Consider the following 18981-nt stretch of genomic DNA (forward strand, 5'->3'; position numbering starts at 1 on the left):
ATAATGGGGGGGGGGGATCATACATTTGTGAAACTACCATAACATTGCATAATTTTAATTTGTTGCTAATTACATTTATGTATTATCATAGAATTGAGGAGTCCTTGCTGCTGTCTGAGCTTGGTTGCTTTCTTATAGATGTTTCATTACCCAAGCTAAGTAACATTATCAGTGCTAGAAGGGAGTGAAATTTCCTCTCATTTTATATTCTAGTGTCTTGCCCTCTCTGAGTGGTTGGGAGTGATCTTGGAGATTCTTTGGTTGGGTTGTTTACTGTTAGCTTGTTTGTCACTTCCTTGATTGGGGTATTACTTTGCTTTTTCATTGATAGTCTAATGTTGTTCTTGGTGTTAATCTCTGCTCATCATGGTGTTGATTTCTGGTAAGATGTGTTATGATATTGTTTCTTTTGAATAGTATATAGAAGTTGTTTATGCTATATGCCTGTTGATACGATTTGTCAGAGTGCCAGGCTTCCAGGAATTCTTCAACATTTTTGGACATGACTTGATCTAGGCTGGTCAGAGTTTCCCAATTGAAACTATGGTTGAGTCTGTCCATGTGTTGTGAAATTAGTTTTCATCATATCTTCTGACTGCTAGTTGGTGTTCATATATGTGTTCTGTTGGTCTTCTGCCTATTTGTTCTACACAATGGCTGCTGCAGTTTTACACTGCATGTTGTAGAGGACTCCTGTTTTTTCTTCTGGAGCTGCTGGGTCTTTTAGTTTACTTAGGATGTTTTGGAGGGTTTAAATTGATTTGTATGCTATGGTGATGCCTTGTGGTTGTAATAGCTTGCTTTTGATGTAGGTTACTGTTATCCTTTGCACAGCTTGTGTTGGTTGTGCTATATTAGGCTGAATGATCAGACCCTTTTTTGGTTTTTGTTTTTATTAACAAACATGTAAAATACACACACACAAAACTTAGGCGTACACCACATTTACACAATACAATACGAACAGGAGCTTCCTGTTCTTTCTAAGAGCAATTATCAATCGATACCGCTTACCTTATATTATTTCCCCTTCTATTGTGATCAGATCCTTTTTGATGAAGTTGCTAGACAAAATGGAGAATATGAGAAAATTATCCAAGTCACTAAGGATTCAAATTCACCCAATTTTATGTTGATCCAAAAATCCCTGTAGCTGAAAACAAGCAATTTTTGAAACTGTAACTACTTTCAAAATATGCAAGCCCAATGACCTTAAAGGTCCCAAGTGCAGTTTGGCCAAGATAACTACTGGTACGTCCTCATCTTCAGAGTTCTAAATCCTCCAGAGACCTCTGTCTTATGGTTGCCTCACGAGGAGCAACAGTCTGTAACATTTATGGGCCATTTTAATACTTTTCTTTGTCTGGAGAGGAATTATGAAGAGCCAGTTGACTCACTAGCTCTTTATTCCACCCTTTTCATCAGCTCCGCTTATGAAAATCCTCTTTGGTTCGCCATTTCTTTCCTGGAGCACTTGTATTTAGAAACTCAAACAAAATTTATTCTCTGTACTAAGATATCAATTATTTTGTCCTGTTTGCATTTTGGAAAAAAAAGGAAAAGAGGACTCTGAAGATATCTAAAAGCATCTATATTAAGACTTATTTACTCAACATTTAAAAAGTTATTTACTCCACATAATAAAGTTTTAATAATGTTCCTGCATTAATATTTATTTACTCCATATAATAAAATGTAATAACATCAGAAGAACAGCAAGGGCAAGTTTCTTACACTTTCCATGCTAGAAGGAGGGGGAGAAACCCACAAAAAACAAATAAATTATCATTAACTGATTTGTGACAGGTAAAAGCAAATGTATAGCTTCATCTGGAATGTGAGTTTTGTCCATTTAATAATCCCCTGCTCAACCATCCACTTAATAAGCCAGATATGTTTGTGGTTCAATGTTCAATGTTTATTACACTTGTATGCTGCCCTATTCCCGAGGGACTCAGGGCGGCTAACAAACAAGGTGGGGAGGGGGGAAATACAAAAAACCGACAAAGACAAAGACAAAAAACAGCTTAAAAACAACGCAACAGTCACAACAATTCAAGTGGGGCTGGGAACTCATCAGCCCCAGGCCTGCCGGAACAGCCAGGTCTTGATAGCTTTGCGGAAAGCCTGAAGGGTGGTGAGGGTCCGAATCTCCACGTGGAGATCGTTCCAGAGGGCCGGAGCAGCCTCCCCCGAGGGCCTTCTCTGTGGCAATAATAATATTGATTATTATATTAAGACCTTTAAAGAGTGATGTCTTAATAACGAATGAATAAACAAATCATTAAAGATAAACATATGAAGAATGGTTGCAAGAACTGGGTATGTCCAGTTTAATGAAAGAAGGACTAGGGGAGACATGATAGTAATGTTCCAATATCTCAGTGGTTGCCACAAAGAAGAGGGAATCAAACTATTCTCCAAAGCACCTGAGGGAGAAGCAATTGGTGGAAACTAATCAAGGAGAAAAGCAACTTTGAACTGAAGAGAAATTAATCGGTGGAACAACTTGCCTCCAGAAGCTGTGAATGCTCCAACACTGGAAGTTTTTAAGAAGAGATTGGATAACCATTAGTCTGAACTGGTGTAGGGTTTCCTGCCTAGGCAGGGGGGTGGACTAGAAAACCCCAATGGTCCTTCCAACTTTATTATTCTATTCTGTTCTGTTCTGTTCTATTCTATTCTACCTCTAAACTAAATAAGATATTAGAAGAAAATAGAAATAATGGTCCCAAAATCGGCTTTTCACATTCAATGTAGCATAATACAATGCAACAGGAAGAACCTTGGAATAACCACATTTGCTTAAAATTAAGGAGATAAATTACATATAAAACTATTTACTCAATAATGATGTCAAGTAGATGACAAGTCTACATGATATCAGATAGATGACGTGAAATAATGCCTATATCATGAAAGAAGTGGAATATTAGTATATTCCTCAAAAATGTCTCAAAATTGCTGTGAAATTCTCATGAGATTGACTAGTGCTAGGATCTTGGTATTCTTTTAAGATTCTTTTTTCTCCACTTCCCTCTCTCCTCCTCCTCCTGATAGTACAATAGCACTTAGATAAGGACAGTTAACCTCCACTGTAAGATAGAAAGCGAAACTCATTCTGTATTCTTCTGAAGTATGAAATTTCAGGAATTGCCTCTTTTCCTGAGGATTGTGTGTGTGTGAAAGATAAAGCACATTGTAGTCCAGTACATTATATGTATATTGTATTTAATTTTAAATATTCAATATAAATAATTATTTATAAATATGCAGTGCAACAGAGTTATTCAGGGAGATTCCTAAAGCAGACAGCATAATTTTTAAGGCTGAAAAATACCTCTGAGTCTGTTATAATTCTAACTAACATTTTCAATTATTAGTATCTGATCTAACTCATTTTGCAAACTTTCTCCTCTGCCCTCCTTTATTATTTCTGCCAGCTACTAAATTACACCAGTTTAGTGTAGTGATTAAGGTACTAGTCTAGAACTGGGATACAATGAGTTCTAGTCCTGTCTCATGCACAAAGAGCTATCTGAGTGGCCATGGGCCGGACATTCCCCATCAGCCCTAGGAAGCAGGTAATGGCAAACCACTTCTGAAAAACTTTATTAAGAAAATTGGAGGGAGTCAACAATGACTCAAAAGCATAAATAAAAAACAATAAATAATAAATAAATGTAATAGAATCAAGACATATATCACTGATACATCATTTTATAAAATGTCTCTATAATGTTATAAAAGAAAATTTCAATCCTTTCAACCCCATATCTTCCCATTGTTCAATTTATATATTGTAACCAACTTTTTAGTCCATTTAATCATACATTCTTTTGTTCTTCTATTTCAAATTTCAGATGTTTATATATTTTGGCAATAATGTGTTCATCATTTATACAGAAAAGTTTATATATTTTATAAGCAATATTTTATTATACCATTGCCTTCTTTGTTATATGGAAGTTAAAACTATTTCTCATGAAAAACAGTAAGCTGAATGCAGTAGGTGTTAAAACTAGAAGAAACAGAATCAAGAATGAATGGGTACTCATTGAATTGGGATTGAACAAAAATTGAGGGATCAGTATAGAAAAATGTTGAGGAGTTTTTGGCAAATAGAAAGTAGGAGAATCAAATTACAGAACAAATATATAAAGGAAAAGTAAATGGGTTGAGAGAAAGGGGAGGACTAAGAAAGTCATGGTTCGATGGAGTTAATGAGATTCTTAAAAAGTAAGAAGTGAGAAGTTTAAGAATAAAAAACCCTTTGTAGATATGATAGAAATATGGATAATGTGTAGTCAAGATATGGAGAAGTATAGAGAAATTGTGTTTGTGTAAATAAGATTTATCTATATTTCCTTTTCTCTTGTCTTGTAGCTTTTTTTTGCTCCCTCTTCCTTGTTTTTTGGATAACATTGCTTGCTCCAAAGGAAATGTGAATTTCACATAAAAGTTCAAGGCATAATATATAGCAAGCAAGACTGCTGACAAGCATTACATTTTTAAACTGGTTTGCTGCATCTCATTTATAATGTTTTTATGTAATCATGTGATGGTGATATAGAGCATAAAAGCAGAAATGAGAAACGCTGCTACAAATTCATGAGGCATTTGCATAGCAAAAAATTACTTAGCAAATAAAAGCTCTTAAATTTAACTGGCTCACATTTCAAAAAGCCTTTTATGTATGATCATTGAAAAGACATGGTTGTTCTTACATACTACCACATTTATCTTAATACTGATATTGGCCAAATGCCAGCATCTACATCATCTTATCTAATTTATTTATTTTTTAGCAAGGTTTGACCTGATTAGTATTTGAGTAGAAAATCATTACCAAATAGCAGGTTTTTAAATGACGGAGATAAAAGGCAAAAAGAATCTTCCATGTTATTGCCAAGAAAATGGATGATATATCCAATGCATCAAACTCATTTGAAATGAAATATTCTATTGATCTTATTGTATTGGTTATTCTGGGGATTGCAACTGATAGCTTAGGAACTTAATTCAGCCTGAAAAACAATATATTTATGAAGCACTGCTAAATTTTAGCCAAGATATGATTTAATAAGGCATTCTCAAGGCAAAAAAAAATCTTCCTAACTTTTTAAGTGTAGAATACATAGATATTCTATATTTTAATGATATCTAGCTGAGTTGCAGATAAACTGCATTGGTTATGCAATGAGGACATATACTGTATTTCATAATTAGGCTTTCATAACGATTCATGTGTATCTAAAGGGGAGCAAGATGTCATGCACACCATGACATCATTGTGCATACTATACATCATCTACGCTATGAAATCATCTATGCCATGTCATCAAGATCAACATAACAACATATGCAAACAGATGTAAACAACATAACCTGAGTTATTTAAGTGATATAGTAGTCATGCTTATGACATCATTGTGGCTTCTACTGGAAAGCTATGTGGTAATGACATGAGTCAAATCTCAATAGATCTAGTGGGATACATTCAGGATATACTATGTATTCAATCCATTGTTAGAAAAACATAATTTTATGGTCACCTTATTAGTGATATCTAAATCAACCAATGCCCAGTACACTTCAAATATGTAAGTTGATTCAAAAACCAAGTTGACTCAAATTTACAATTGGATCAAAGTCCATTTGTTTTTTATTTGAACACCTCTGACTCAATTTGATATATCCAAGGATTTGGTCCAAAGATTAAATTTGAATTACAGTTGCACTGAAGCTTCAGATAGGCATAGCATGTAAATTCCTGTCTTTCTCCTCTAAAACATACAAACAGGTATTTTGCTTAGGGATACATCAGGCAATGTAAACTGAACAAAAGCATAAGAAGTCAAAATATATTTTGATTTTGGAATGTTGATACAAAAGACTGAATGCAGAAATCTAGAGCAAATTTGGTCTGAATAAATATATCCAGAGTAATTCCTGTATCTCATCCAATATCATACACATATTAGAGAACAATAAGAAGTATGTTAAATTTCCTTTATTGGGGGAAAAATACCTCCTTCACTGACCATGAACTCTTAGAACTCTCCCTTCTGTTGAAGCCCAACAATGTAGTATTCTGCATCACCTGGTAGGAATGCAGAAAACTGGATATTCACAAGTTGTGAGCCATAGAAATCGCCCTTGCTCAGTGCTAGCTTGATTGCATCCATCAAATGGTCAACGACTCATAATTGGGAACTGATTCGTTCCAAACTTCCGACCCTGAATACTTGGAAGATGTCCACAGACCCAATGCAATTTCGTCATCTTCCTTTGCTGTTGGCCATGTGTGCTCAAAGGCTGTCTGGCTTCAGAGGTAGAATGGAGCTTTTCACTCTGCATTTCAGATAAGGGATATGCCCTTCTTCTTGGCAGCCTCTTTTTTGCCTGGGAAGGAGTTTCACCTTTTGGGAGGGGTGGTAAGGGGGCTTTCTTTCTACTTGTGCAAAGATATCTATTAGCTGCAGGTGACTTCTTTCCAACCGGAATTGTCTCTATGTGTTCATTAAAGTAGAATCTTCCATCCAACTCTCTTCTATTATACCCATCAGGTATCCTTTGTTTTCCTCCCTGAGATTTGTTCCTCCTAAAGCTGTAGGATATTTTGGTCCTAGCCTGAGGCTTGTTTCTTTTGACATATAGTTTTCTTGTCTGAATTTGGAGCTCTTTCCTTTTCAGGGACAACCTTGTGGCACTATAGCCATACATTTGTCCTTCACAAGCCTGTTTGGGATCAAGAGAATACTTTATCTCTTGAATATTTAGTTTGATTCTCTTCTCTGATTCAGACTCTAATGGAATCCCATCTTTCTGGACTTCCACTTCCAATTTGTCACCCTTTAGATTTTTCTTTTCAAGGTTCACAGCATGGCTCTTGTTACCTTCAAACTGTGGCTCTTGTTTCTCAGAGTGGGGTTCACCTGTCTCAGCCTGAGAATTGCATTCAGAAATGTGTTTCCTAGGAGGGGCATTGCCCTTGGGATCTGAATTTTTAGGACTAGGACATTCCTGGTCTGACTTCTGTAATCCAAGATGCCCTTTCCCTGGCCTAGCCTGACCATCTTCTGACCTTGGCTTCCCATATTTTGTTCTGTGATGTCCCTCATCCTGATTTGCAGGTCCATCCCCTGACTTTGCAATATCAACATTTCGCACAATGTTCCCTTCCTCTGCTTTGGGTTGCCTCTTGCTTGACTTAGGACGCCCTTCATCCATCTGAGGATTTTTCTCACCTGGTTTTGGAAAAACAAAGTATCCTGTATCTAGCTTGAAGTGTTCCTCTTCTGATTGAGGCGACCCTTTATTTGTTTTGCTATGGCCTTCTTTTGAATCACATTTCCCCTCCCCTGGCATGGGAAATCCATGAAGGTTTCCGCCCGGCCTAGGACAATTCTTGTCTGACTTGAAATGCTCTTGACTAGCTTTTGGATGTTCTGTTGCATTTGCCTGGTGATGCTCAGTATTATCCTGATTTTTTGCCTTGTTCTTTCCTTCAGCCCAATCACGGCACTCTTCAGCCCAGTCCCGCCATTTACTTGCCCACTGCCGCCATTCATCGGCCCACTGCCGTTTTTCATAAGTCCAGAAACGTCGCCTGTGTGGACGATAGCGTCCCTTGTCCAGCCTGCAATCCGAAGCCAAGCTTCCTACTGATCCATTAAATTCTCTGTCATAAACTGGAATCCCTGCAAGAAGCAGAATTCATTACTCAGCTATAGAAATAGGTGTATGATTAAGACTCATCCTTAATTCATGACTCAGTATTTGTGGATAGAAGATTTTTTTAAACTTTCTAGTCACTGATTGAGAGGAAAAAATGAATGTCTAGCTTATTTTATTTACGCTTTCTGCTGGAAACATCAGGAAAAAGGTAATTTGAAAATCATAAAATGATCCATTCTGTTTGTATTTTGTTTTATAATTTGTTCTTCCTGCTTTGAGGAGCTCTAAGTGGCATGTCTGGTCTTTTATCCTCCCTACAGACTTGTAAGGTAGCCTTGACTAACAGTTGGTGACAAGCCAATATCACTCGGAACACTACTTGCAGAACATATTAGCATTCAAAGAGCTAATAGTATGTGCAACATGATTGGCCCCTTTTCCCCAGAAAGAGAGAATGATCAGATGCTGTGGAAGATGCTCTCATACTCTAGTACTGAGAAGTTATTCTCCTGGGGAATCAAATTAGCATCTGTAAATGGTAAGCAAATGAATCATTGTCTTGTATATTGGACAACCAAGCCAAATATCTTGATCTAGTTCTATTATGTTCTTATTTATTCCCCCACACATGACAACACTCTGGAGCAAGTATGTATATTCATAATCAGGTTCCCTTAGGTTACAATTACATCTCTTAAAAGAATAATTTCTACTTAGTAGAATTTACTGTCCATCAGTATGTAGGCATAACAGTCTGTGTTTATAACAGCTGGCATAAATAATTTGCAGCAAAACTCCTATTATGTTAACATCAAAATTTAACATATTTTATAAGAATATAAATAACTAGCAGCTGTTCAGCCAATGGTTGGTCAATGGTTGTCAAAATACCCAGTAAGCTACTAATGTCAGTTGCTGAATCAAACCACACATACAAGAGGGGTAGTAATGCTACTCAAATGAAGAGAATTTCCCCCAAAATCAATGTTGAATCATTTATATTATAGTCTTTATAACTTCTAGAATCTATTCCATATAGATGAAATATGGATGCATATAGCTAAAATTCAGTAAGAGAAAAAGAAAACTCTTAATGGTTAGTTTGGCTAACACTACAGGGTATACAACAGACTTTACAACAGACTTTGCATCGAACTCATTGAGTACCAAAGTTTCGGACTGAATAAAAGTTCTGTTGGCTTAACAGTTCCTAAGCGTGGTTGCTTCAGTACTACTCAGGTCCAGCCCTGGACCCTTGAGACCATATTTAACCATAGTTCGTTTAATAAATTACAATTTGCTAAATGTCCACAATTTACTAAGCCATAATTTATGGTACACAAGCCACATTAACTGGATTTGTACAATGCTCCAAAACAAAACCTAACAGACAGACCATTAAAAGAGCTGTAGGACAGATAATAAGAATTAATGCCTTTAATTGAAAGTGGTATAATAATATTTAACCAATTACTTTTGCTTGTATTGCAGAAAGCAGTTCATTTCATTATAAACAGTGTCTTTGATTAACCTTCTTTCTTGATTTCTGCTGTCGCAGACAAATTGGAAATACAGCGTAATGTTGCAATAGGATACATTTAGAGTATAAAACCCAGTGCAAATTGGTTCTTTTTTCATTTCTAGTGTTTTTCCCCTCTGGATTTGACTTTCTTTGGGGAGAATTCTATTCACCTATTTTAGTTGTTGGCTGTTTGGATCCCTTCAGGCCTACAATGCAGAAAAAAGAAAGCTAAGTTCCTCCAATTCATCTTGAATTCTATAGGAAGAGATGGCTGACATTTGTTTGTTATCTGCCTGCCTACCTCTCTGCCCTCCCTGAGACAGAAATGTCTTGAGGTCACAATTTTTATTAAGGCACACAAAGTGCTTTCTTGAAAAATCAGGTGCCTTCAAGAAGTCTCATGAACTCTAAAAACAATATTTCACAGGGGAAAGAAGAAAGTGTCATCTGATCCATTCAAAATTACCATTAACATGGATAGATACTGTCTTCCCATTTTCTTCAACTTCCAAGTACTTGCTTTCATTCTCAAGATGCCTGAAAGGAGAGGTATTAGTCAGTTACTTCATTATTATTCTTATATAATGCTCTAGGAAAGGCACTTATAATTTCTTGCTTATACTTCAAAGTAACTTAATAGGTCTTGTTTGTTATGCAGTTTGACAGTCTGAGTTATTAACTGTTTACTAGGAACCACTGATCTAACAGATCTTGGCTGATTTTGAGAAGGCAGGCAGGGGCAGACCTGTTAGTATACTTTGATGGGAAACTAGCAAAGAATATAAGGGTTATAGGATACATCCAAAATGTCAACAATGGTTGAATTTAACTCAAAGAAACCTTTACTTAAAATCAATTTTCCTCCAGAATGTGAGCTCTTGGTATGTCTATATAGCAACAATTTAACTATATACAAGAATTCTCCTCAGGAAAGATTTGAACATCCACACTTCAAGAATTTCTTTTAAGTTCCAGTTTATTTGGGAAGAAGATAATGATCCTTCAAAAAATCCCCATTAGAATTGTAATGTTAAAACTTTTCTGCAAGTGGGTGACTTTCCTAAAAATCTAATCCTGCATTTTTTTAAAAAGTATTAAATTGTTTTGGCATAAGTGTGACTGAGAAGTAATGTTGCTAACCCATATTTTGTTGTCTCAAATATATTCAATAATATTCCCTCTCAATATTTTAAAATCAAATTCTTCAGACTTTCACAACTCTAACTTTTTTGCCCCCATTCTACAAGGAAAAGAGAGAAAGCTAGATGTACAGTGAATTAATATAACTATTAAAATGACAAAAGAAAATAAAAGTGCTTATCGATATAGCACCACTTTTCACATTTCACAATGTGTAGAAGACAATATCTGTTATTTGACTACTATCAAGATGTATATCAGGGGGGAAGTAGTTTTGGACACAAATTCTTACCCAGCTTTCAAGTGGAGAAATGGGGCAGACATTTCTACATATTTCTCGAAGAAGCAGTGGCATCACAACTGAAAAATGCCCAGTTTGGGAGCCTCCATGAAGTCCTCCCTTGGGCTTCCCTTGAAACATGGGAAACCAATGGAGCTATCGATAACTGAAATGCTAACTGTACAATAAAAGGCAATACCTTCACCCACATATTATTCTCTTGGCAAGGCTGTTAATTAAAATCATTGATATCTAAGGAGAAAAAATTATCCAAAATTTTGTTCCCCGTTGAAACATTTCTTAGTTCTCTTTTTTATCAAAATGAATGATAACTGGTCGAAGGAAATGCAGATCTTCTCCCTCAGTCCTAATTTTTGTATTAGACTGTTGGTGTATAAAGTTTTTCAGACAGGAATAAGACATTAACATTTCTGTACAGAGAGATCTAAGTATCAGGTGAAGGAATCATAGAAAGGCATCTACTTTTGGCATCTTACCTTTTGGTTGTGATCTTTTTGCCATTGATGACAGCGGTCATGATAGAAAAGTGATGGAATCTTTTAGGAGCACTGAAGAATGATACAGAAAAATCTGAAACAGAGAGGGCATATTTGTATGATGAATAATTTCTAAATGCATTTGCTTTTCTCTTTAAACAAATGCTATTACCATTAAGGTCCAAACATCTTCACAAATTCTTTGTCCTGCAGACTTCTCTATTTGTTTTGTCTATTTTCTCCCACCATTAAATAAATGAAGATTAGAATTATTTTCCATTCTGCTTTCCTTCTGGTGGCCCAGTAAAATAATCTGATTCCCTCCATTTTTATTTCTGTTGCCATGGTATCTCATCATATAAATTCAAATTCAAATTTAATGAATTTATATGCCGCCCAATCCCAAAGGACTCCGGGCAGTTTACAGAAATAATCTCTATAAGAATAAAAAATTTAAAAAAAAGAGAAGAAAAGCAGGTTAAAAAAAAACACATCATGCACTCAATCTAGGCGGGGCTGGACCTCATTCATGAGGTCAACAGCCCCAGGCCTGCCAGAATAGCCAGGTTTTAGTGGCCTTTCAGAAGGCCGAGAAAGTGGGAAGGGTCCGGATCTCTGGGGGTAGATTGTTCCATAGGGCCGGGGCAGCTACAGAGAAGGCCCTCCCCCGAGGAACCGCCAGACGACATTGTCTGGTCGACGGCACCTGGAGAAGGCCCATCCTGTGTGATCTTATCGGCCGCTGGGAGGTATGTGGCAGAAGACGGTCTCGTAGATATCTGGGTCCTAGGCCATGTAGGGCTTTAAAAGTGATAACCATCATCTTGAAACACGTTCGGAGACCGATAAGGAGCCAGTGCAGCTCGCGGAGGATAGGTGTAACATGGGTGTATCTCGGTACACCCAATATCGCTTGCGTGGCTGCATTCTGGACCAGTTGTAGTCTCCGAACACTTTTCAGGGGCAGCGCCATGTAGAGCGTGTTACAGTAGTCAAGTCTTGACGTGACGAGAGCATGGGTGACCATTTGAATTGCCTCCCGGTCCAGGTAGGGCCGCAGCTGGTGCACCAGGCGAACCTGGGCAAAAGTCCCCCTGGTCACAGCTGACAAATGATGTTCTAGTGTCAGCTGTGGGTCCAGGAGGACACCCAAGTTGTGGACCCTCTCTGAGGGGTGTAAAGTTTCACCCCCAGGCTTAAAGATGGAGTATCTGGACTATTCTTGGGGGGCAACATCCAAGTGCAAGCTTGTTCACTCCCATCCAGGCCCTGACAGCTTCCAGGCACTGGCACATCACTTCCACTGCAACTGAGTTGGCACGTGGTGGAGAGATACAGCTGGGTATCATCCACATATTGATGGTATTTAATCCCATGCCGGTGAATGATCTCACCCAGCGGCTTCATGTAGATATTAAATAGGAGGGAGGACAAGACCGAGCCCTGTGGCACCCCATATTTAAGGGGCCTAGGGGTTGACCTCTGTCCTCCAACCAACACCGACTGTGACCTGCCCGAGAGGTAAGAGGAGAAACACCGTAACACGGTGCCTCCCACTCCCACCTCTCCTAGCCGTCGCAGAAGGATACCATGGTCGATGGTATCGAAGGCCGCTGAGAGGTCAAGGAGCACCAGGATAGAGGAATGTCCTCTATCCCTGGCCTGCCAGAGATCATCGGTCAGCGCGACCAAGGATGTTTTGGTGCAATAACCAGGCCTGAAACCAGACTGAAAGGGATCTAGATAATCTCCTTCATCCAAGGTCCATCGGAGTTGGAAGGCCACCACCTTCTCAACAACCTTCCCTAAAAAAGGGAGGTTGGAGACTGGATGATAGTTTTTGAGAACCGACCAAGGCGGTTTCGGTGCAATAACCAGGCCTGAAACCAGACTGAAAGGGATCTAGATAATCTGCTTCATCCAAGGTCCATCGGAGTTGGAAGGCCACCACCTTCTCAACAACCTTCCCTAAAAAAGGGAGGTTGGAGACTGGATGATAGTTTTTGAGGATAGCTGGGTCCAGAGAAGGCTTCTTAAGGAGGGGTCTTACCACCGCTTCCTTCAAAGGTTGCGGGAAAGATCCCTCCTGCAGAGAGGTGTTCGCAATCCTCTGGAGCCAGCTTCGTGTTACCTCCCTGCTGGTCGAGACCAACCAGGAGGGGCATGGGTCCAGCAAGCAGGTGGAGGCACTCATTGCTCCCATGGCCTTGTCCACTTCCTCAGGAGTGACAAGTTGGAACTCACTCCAAGAAATCTGATCAAGACCCTCCCTCGGCATCTCCGCTGGTACTGTCCAAGTGGAGTCAAGGTCCGTCCGAATCTGAGTGACTTTGTCCGACAGAAACTGAGCAAATTCCTCAGCCCTTCCCTATAAGGGTTCCCCCACGTCCCTCCCTTTCAGGAGGGAGCGGGTTATCCTAAACAGGGCAGCTGGGCGAGATTCTGCGGACGCAATAAGACCGGAAAAATGAGCACATTTTGTCACCCGTATCGCCACTAAATAAGTCCTAATAAAGGCTCTTAGTTGTGTTCGGTCGGATTCGGAGTTACTAGCCCTCCAGCGTCGCTCTAGGCATCTCTTTCGTCTCTTACAAGCGTTGAAGACCTCCTGGGGACAGGAGATTAGTGGAGCCTGTATATATGTTTTATTGTTGTGTATTAGACAGTTATGGGAAGAGTCTCAATTATTTTAATTTGGTGTTCCTTATGGCTTTGACACAGAGTTTTTATTTAAGTGTTTTATAAGCCATCCAGTGTTATTTAGTTAAGATGGAATCATGATATAAATTTGCTAATAAAGAATTAAATGCCCAATGGCCAAATTCATCAAACCAAGAAACCAACAATAAAACTTTGTCTACACATGATGGAAAATATTTTACTTTTATTTTATATCATTTATATCTGTTTTGTTTTCTGTTAAACTAAATTTCCAGTTCAGTCAAAATCCTTCAAATTTGGCTATTAAAAAAGAAGGTCTGACTAATTTACTGTGGAAAGAAGTATAACGTTGAGTATTCCAAATTAATTGTGAAAGGGGGGGGGGTAGTTTGGGTTTACATGTAATATTACCAGAAGAAGAACGCTGTCTTGTGAAGAATATTTTGATGCCATCCTGATCAAATAAATGTTTCTCATTCTCATTTTTTTCTAAGGAGAGAAAATAAGACAAAATGACACCATTAAGTATGTATGTAGTGAGGGCTGGGTGAAGAAAATGACTTTAACAAGAAATAATATCATCCAAACTGTTGCATTTTCTTTTTCAATGATCTATGTGGATATTAAGAAAAGCAATCAGTAGAGATCTTTGCTCAGAGATTGATTCCTTCCATTTGCGCAGAATAGCTCGTCTTTGATAATCATGTTTGCAAAGCAGTGGAGTGGGGGGGGGGGAACCCTCCAGTCTACTCTTGCTTAGATTAAAAATTAAACTAAATAAAACTCAGCTATACCATTCTCTACTACATGTTTGTCCAAATATTGAGGAAACAAACTATTGAGCCCAAATATTGAGCAAACAAACTATTGGGATTATATCTTAACTACTTGTTTTACTGCTTTGAATCAAAAGTATCAATTTATCTGTCAATTTCAAATATTAAGCCATAATTTGGATGACCCCCACTTCTAACACAGGCCTTGCTCTAAGCTGATATCTCATCTATCAGATGGTAATCTTCAAAATTCCTAGCTAGAGTGCACACATATTTTTTTTCTTATTGCTGTTTTATAAGTGATAGTAGTTCACATTTAAATAGGGGGGAACAGATTTTGGTTCCCTCTGAAGCAGAGGTGAAATTCAGCAGGTTCTGACAGGTTCTGGAGAACCAGTAACGGAAATTTTGAGTAGTTCGGAGAGCCAGCAAATACCACCTCTGGCTGACCCCAGAGTGGGGTGGGAATGGAGATTTTACAGTATCCTTCCCCGGGAGTAGGAGGGAATGGGGATTTTGCAGTATCCTTTCCCTGCCATGCCCACCACGCCATGCCCACGGAACTGGTAGCACAAAAAAAATTGAATTTCACCACTGCTCCAAAGTCTTTTAAACCATCTAGTCTCTATTTTTCTTACTGAATATCATAGGTATAAGAAGTCAATGGTGTATATTCATTATTATGAAAAGTATGAAGCCCTTGATGAAATAATTGAGTTGATTTTAAAAGACCCTTATGTCTTTCTCTAGGTTACTTACTTGTTCCTTTGGAAGTATCTTTGCTATTTCCATCACAATGGATATGAGTACTTTCTGGAATAAAAGAGACATCAACCTATGGGAATTTAAATCTGACTCCATATCACTAGGTTTGAATAATTTCAAGGTTATTGCTTCTGATCCCCACCTTTAAATAGTAGCTCAAATGATATGCCATAAAGAAATAATATAAGAAGGCTTATAAAACCAGTAATAGCAGATGCATGTTTTCAGATAGACAGCTACACAAAAAGAGACCTCGTAAGAGTAAAATTCAATTGCATACTTCCAATAATGGCAGGATGGAGCGGTACAATTTTTCTCTTCCCTGTGCAGCCTGCACTAAAAATTGTTCTGAGGGAACTGCCCACCTCATTCCACCTCCAACCGAGCCTCCAGAGCTAATTTGGAAGCCATGCAAAGAGTTACAAAGGGAAGGAAAGAAACAAGAGAATTATATTCCACTGATGGAAGCTCGCTTATTTAATCCATTAAAAGGAAAACCAAGAGAGATCAAATGGGTCAACAAACCTACAATACGTGCAGAATATAAACGGAAGAAACAGATCCTTTGTCTTTGAAGCATCTTGATTACATGAACAGAAAGTCAGCTATTCATATGCATTTAGAGGAAATCAAAGTTGCATCATACAGAATCAAAGTTGCACTATATAGAATTAGGAGGAGAACTAATTTATGGAATGTCTAAAGGCTGAATCATGGCAACTGGACCAAACTTTGTTAATCTTGAGACACTTCATTGCTCATCCAAGTAACTTCAGTCAGAGCAAAATTGGTTAGGCAGAGAGTCAGAGTGTTGTTGGAATGTACCAACTCTTGTTCTAAAGGTGCTTTTTCAGGAGGCAACTGGACTTTCTTGTTTTTGGATGATACGTTTCACTTCTCATCCAAGAAGCTTCTTCAGCTCTGACTGGATGGTGGGAAATGGAAGGATGGTGGGGAAAAGAAGGATCCAGTCAGAGCTGAAGAAGCTTCTTGGATGAGAAGCTAAACATCTTCAAGGGAAAAACAAGGAAGTCCAGTTGCCTCCTGAAAAAACACCTTTGAGACAACCATGACCTGGATGACTGAGAATCTCTACAGATTTGTACTAATTCTTGCTATACCAATTTCAGGGGTTTATCCCACAAATGTGTTGCAATCATAGTCCAGTTGCCATCATTCAACCTTTAGACACCTTTGGCCTGGATGATTGAGTCTTCACTGATGTAATGAATGTAATGTTGGAGGGGGGGGGTATATATTTTTATTTTTATTTCTTATTTTCATCTAAATTCATTCCAGTGTCAGTCACCATCTATGCCCTAGATCAGAGGTCTTCAAACTTGAGGATTTCAACTCCTAAAATTCTCCAGCCAGTTCTGGCAGTTGAAGTCCACAAGTCTTAAAGTTGCCAAGTTTGGGGACCCCTGCCCTAGATGTTTTGTATTTGGATTAGTTGATCAAAAATAAATTAGAGTGAGCTGCTGAATCTCTTCAAAGACCCAAAAAGAGAAGGGCATCAGAGAGGAACTAAGGTTCTTACTATCTGAAAGGACTTTGTAAGCTTCAACAATCTCCTTGAATTTCTGCTCAGCTTCTTTTCTGTTCTCCGGATTCTTATCTGGATGCCATCTGAGCACTTTACTCCGGTACCTGCATAGTTTCACGTAAATATAACAAGTTTTAATTACCAATCAACTAAAGAACTGCAACAATGTTAGCAATCAACCAGCTAGGATATACAAAAATTCCATCATGAATTATGTTGGGAGCAAATTTGAATATTTCCACTGAATTTTGTCATGACACAAGTAGCACAGGAATAGAAAAAGAATGCAGATTGGGAAATTTTGCATTAAAAAGCTTGCATTGAATAAATATACACAAAAAAGATTGGAAAATGGGTAAAAGACATTTTTAAAAAAAGGTTTTCAGGCTATTTGCATTAAGAATTACATAAATCAGGAGATGAGGCATACAATAGCTATGAATGCTAGATGACAGTAAATCTAAGTAATAATTTTTTCCTGTTTTTAAGAATCCATACCAAAAATTTCCAGAATGAATATTGTTTTTCCAAGGCAGACAATGAAATATATTGGTTTGTACTGATCCAGCCCTCCATACAAACATCCACATATATTGGAAGCAAATAATATTTTTTATATCATTATTCCAGACAGCTTCTCATTATTCACATGAGAGAGAGAATAACTCCTAATAATAGGGGTGAGACTATGATCAGATTTTTGACTAAATTATCCATGGAAGAAACCTATCACTGTAATGTTCTTTTTCCCATCATTGCCATAGACATAAATGACAAATAACGAGAACAAAACTTCAAAAAGGAACCAGTTACTGTTATTTGGTCCCATGAGCCAAATTCACAAGGAAGCAAGAAATGTCATGTTTGATTAGCTGGGATTGTGTGAGGAAAAGATGATTTGAAGGACTTATCTTACGCTCGTTTAATATCATTCGTGGAGGCACTTTGGGGAATGTCCAAAACTTTGTAATAATCCATCATGATGTCCATCAACCCACAACAGGGGCTAGCGGTGAAGATGAGAAATAATGGCAGCCAGATGTGAGTGTGGTTTTTTTTTAACCTGCAAATACAACGAGAAGGCACACACATTGTATAGTTTTGAGATAAGGAGGGACAGATATTGTTCATGGACAAATGATGTGATGGCTGAGCTGAATTTGTAGTTGATGCCTAAGAATCCACTTCCATTATCTCTCCAACATGTGTTTCTTCCCTATCATTTACAAAACAGACGTTGCACCATGATGTAGCATTATTATGGAATCTAATTGGGGGGGGGGATCTATTTAAATTCATGGTGCAGCTGTGTCTTCCTTCTGTGCCTATCTAAAAAAAAAGTGCACTAAACAAAAACAGATCCAAGACAAAATTTCCCAATTTCACATCTTTTCCTAGTGACTAAACCAAAATGAAATACTCTCTAGTAATCCCACTTGTCCAAACGTACTAGTCTAATCTTACTCATTCTAATGCAGTGGTTCCTAACCCTTTTATGGCCATGCCCCATCAAGCCATCTCTAAAATCCTGGTGCCCCCCCCCCCAATGACATATAATTCTTACTTTACTCAAAAAGTGAAATTTACTCGTGGAGGAAGCCTTAAAAGGCCATTAACTTGGTTTAAACAAGGTTCAAATTTCCTCCCTGTGGGGCGTGGGACCCACGTTAGGAACCACTGTTCTAATGCATCTTTGTCCTTCTGGCCTAAGCCTCATATACATTTGCACTGGCTATTTCATATGATCAAATTTGTGTGCATTTAAGGTCCCTCTAGAGCAGGGGTGTCAAACTCGTGCCCCATGGCCCAGATGGATCACACACTGGCCACGCCCCCCCATTTTAGCAAAGGGGGGGAAGGCACAATACTTTATATGATGACAATGTGACACCATGAGTTTGACACCCCTACTGTAGAGTCATTGAAACATCTTAATTATGCCCTCTATCACTTCATCTCCCTACTAAAATGAAACCAAAAACAACAGTAAAAAACACTGACGGGTCAGGAACCAAATTTTAGGCATGGTTTTGGATGTACAATGACTTTCAGAGGCTTCAAAAGGGATACACTTTACTAGATGCCTCTGTGTGTTCTTTGTGTGTGCTGATTTC

General features: G+C 38.2%; 1 protein-coding gene across 1 annotated transcript; it reads right to left on the bottom strand.

The window, feature by feature from the left end:
- Positions 1 to 6058: 6058 nt before the first annotated feature.
- On the bottom strand, positions 6059 to 17857 carry LOC148049405 (uncharacterized). The gene is made up of 7 exons (XM_087708103.1): positions 17784 to 17857; positions 16862 to 16971; positions 15316 to 15369; positions 14192 to 14269; positions 11120 to 11213; positions 9669 to 9739; positions 6059 to 7703 (listed from the first exon to the last, which is right to left on the bottom strand). Exons 1-7 carry the CDS (start codon positions 17855 to 17857, stop codon positions 6196 to 6198), a joined length of 1989 nt encoding a protein of 662 aa, XP_087564229.1. The 3' UTR covers positions 6059 to 6195.
- Positions 17858 to 18981: the final 1124 nt, after the last annotated feature.

Source organism: Thamnophis sirtalis, unplaced genomic scaffold, assembly GCF_051295495.1.
Source record: "Thamnophis sirtalis isolate CommonGarterSnake01/CBP01778 unplaced genomic scaffold, rThaSir2_p1.2 scaffold_1, whole genome shotgun sequence".
Classification (NCBI taxonomy): domain Eukaryota; kingdom Metazoa; phylum Chordata; class Lepidosauria; order Squamata; family Natricidae; genus Thamnophis; species Thamnophis sirtalis.

Bases quoted from the DNA above. Each gene is read 5' to 3' on its own strand.
- LOC148049405 (XM_087708103.1), bottom strand. From the start codon at position 17,857: ATGGACATCATGATGGATTATTACAAAGTTTTGGACATTCCCCAAAGT. The intron at 14,270-15,315 runs GTAAGTAACCTA...TTCTCTCCTTAG, and splicing joins AGATACTTCCAAAGGAACAA to AAAAAAATGAGAATGAGAAA. The intron at 11,214-14,191 runs GTAATATTACAT...TCTCTGTTTCAG, and splicing joins AAGACAGCGTTCTTCTTCTG to ATTTTTCTGTATCATTCTTC.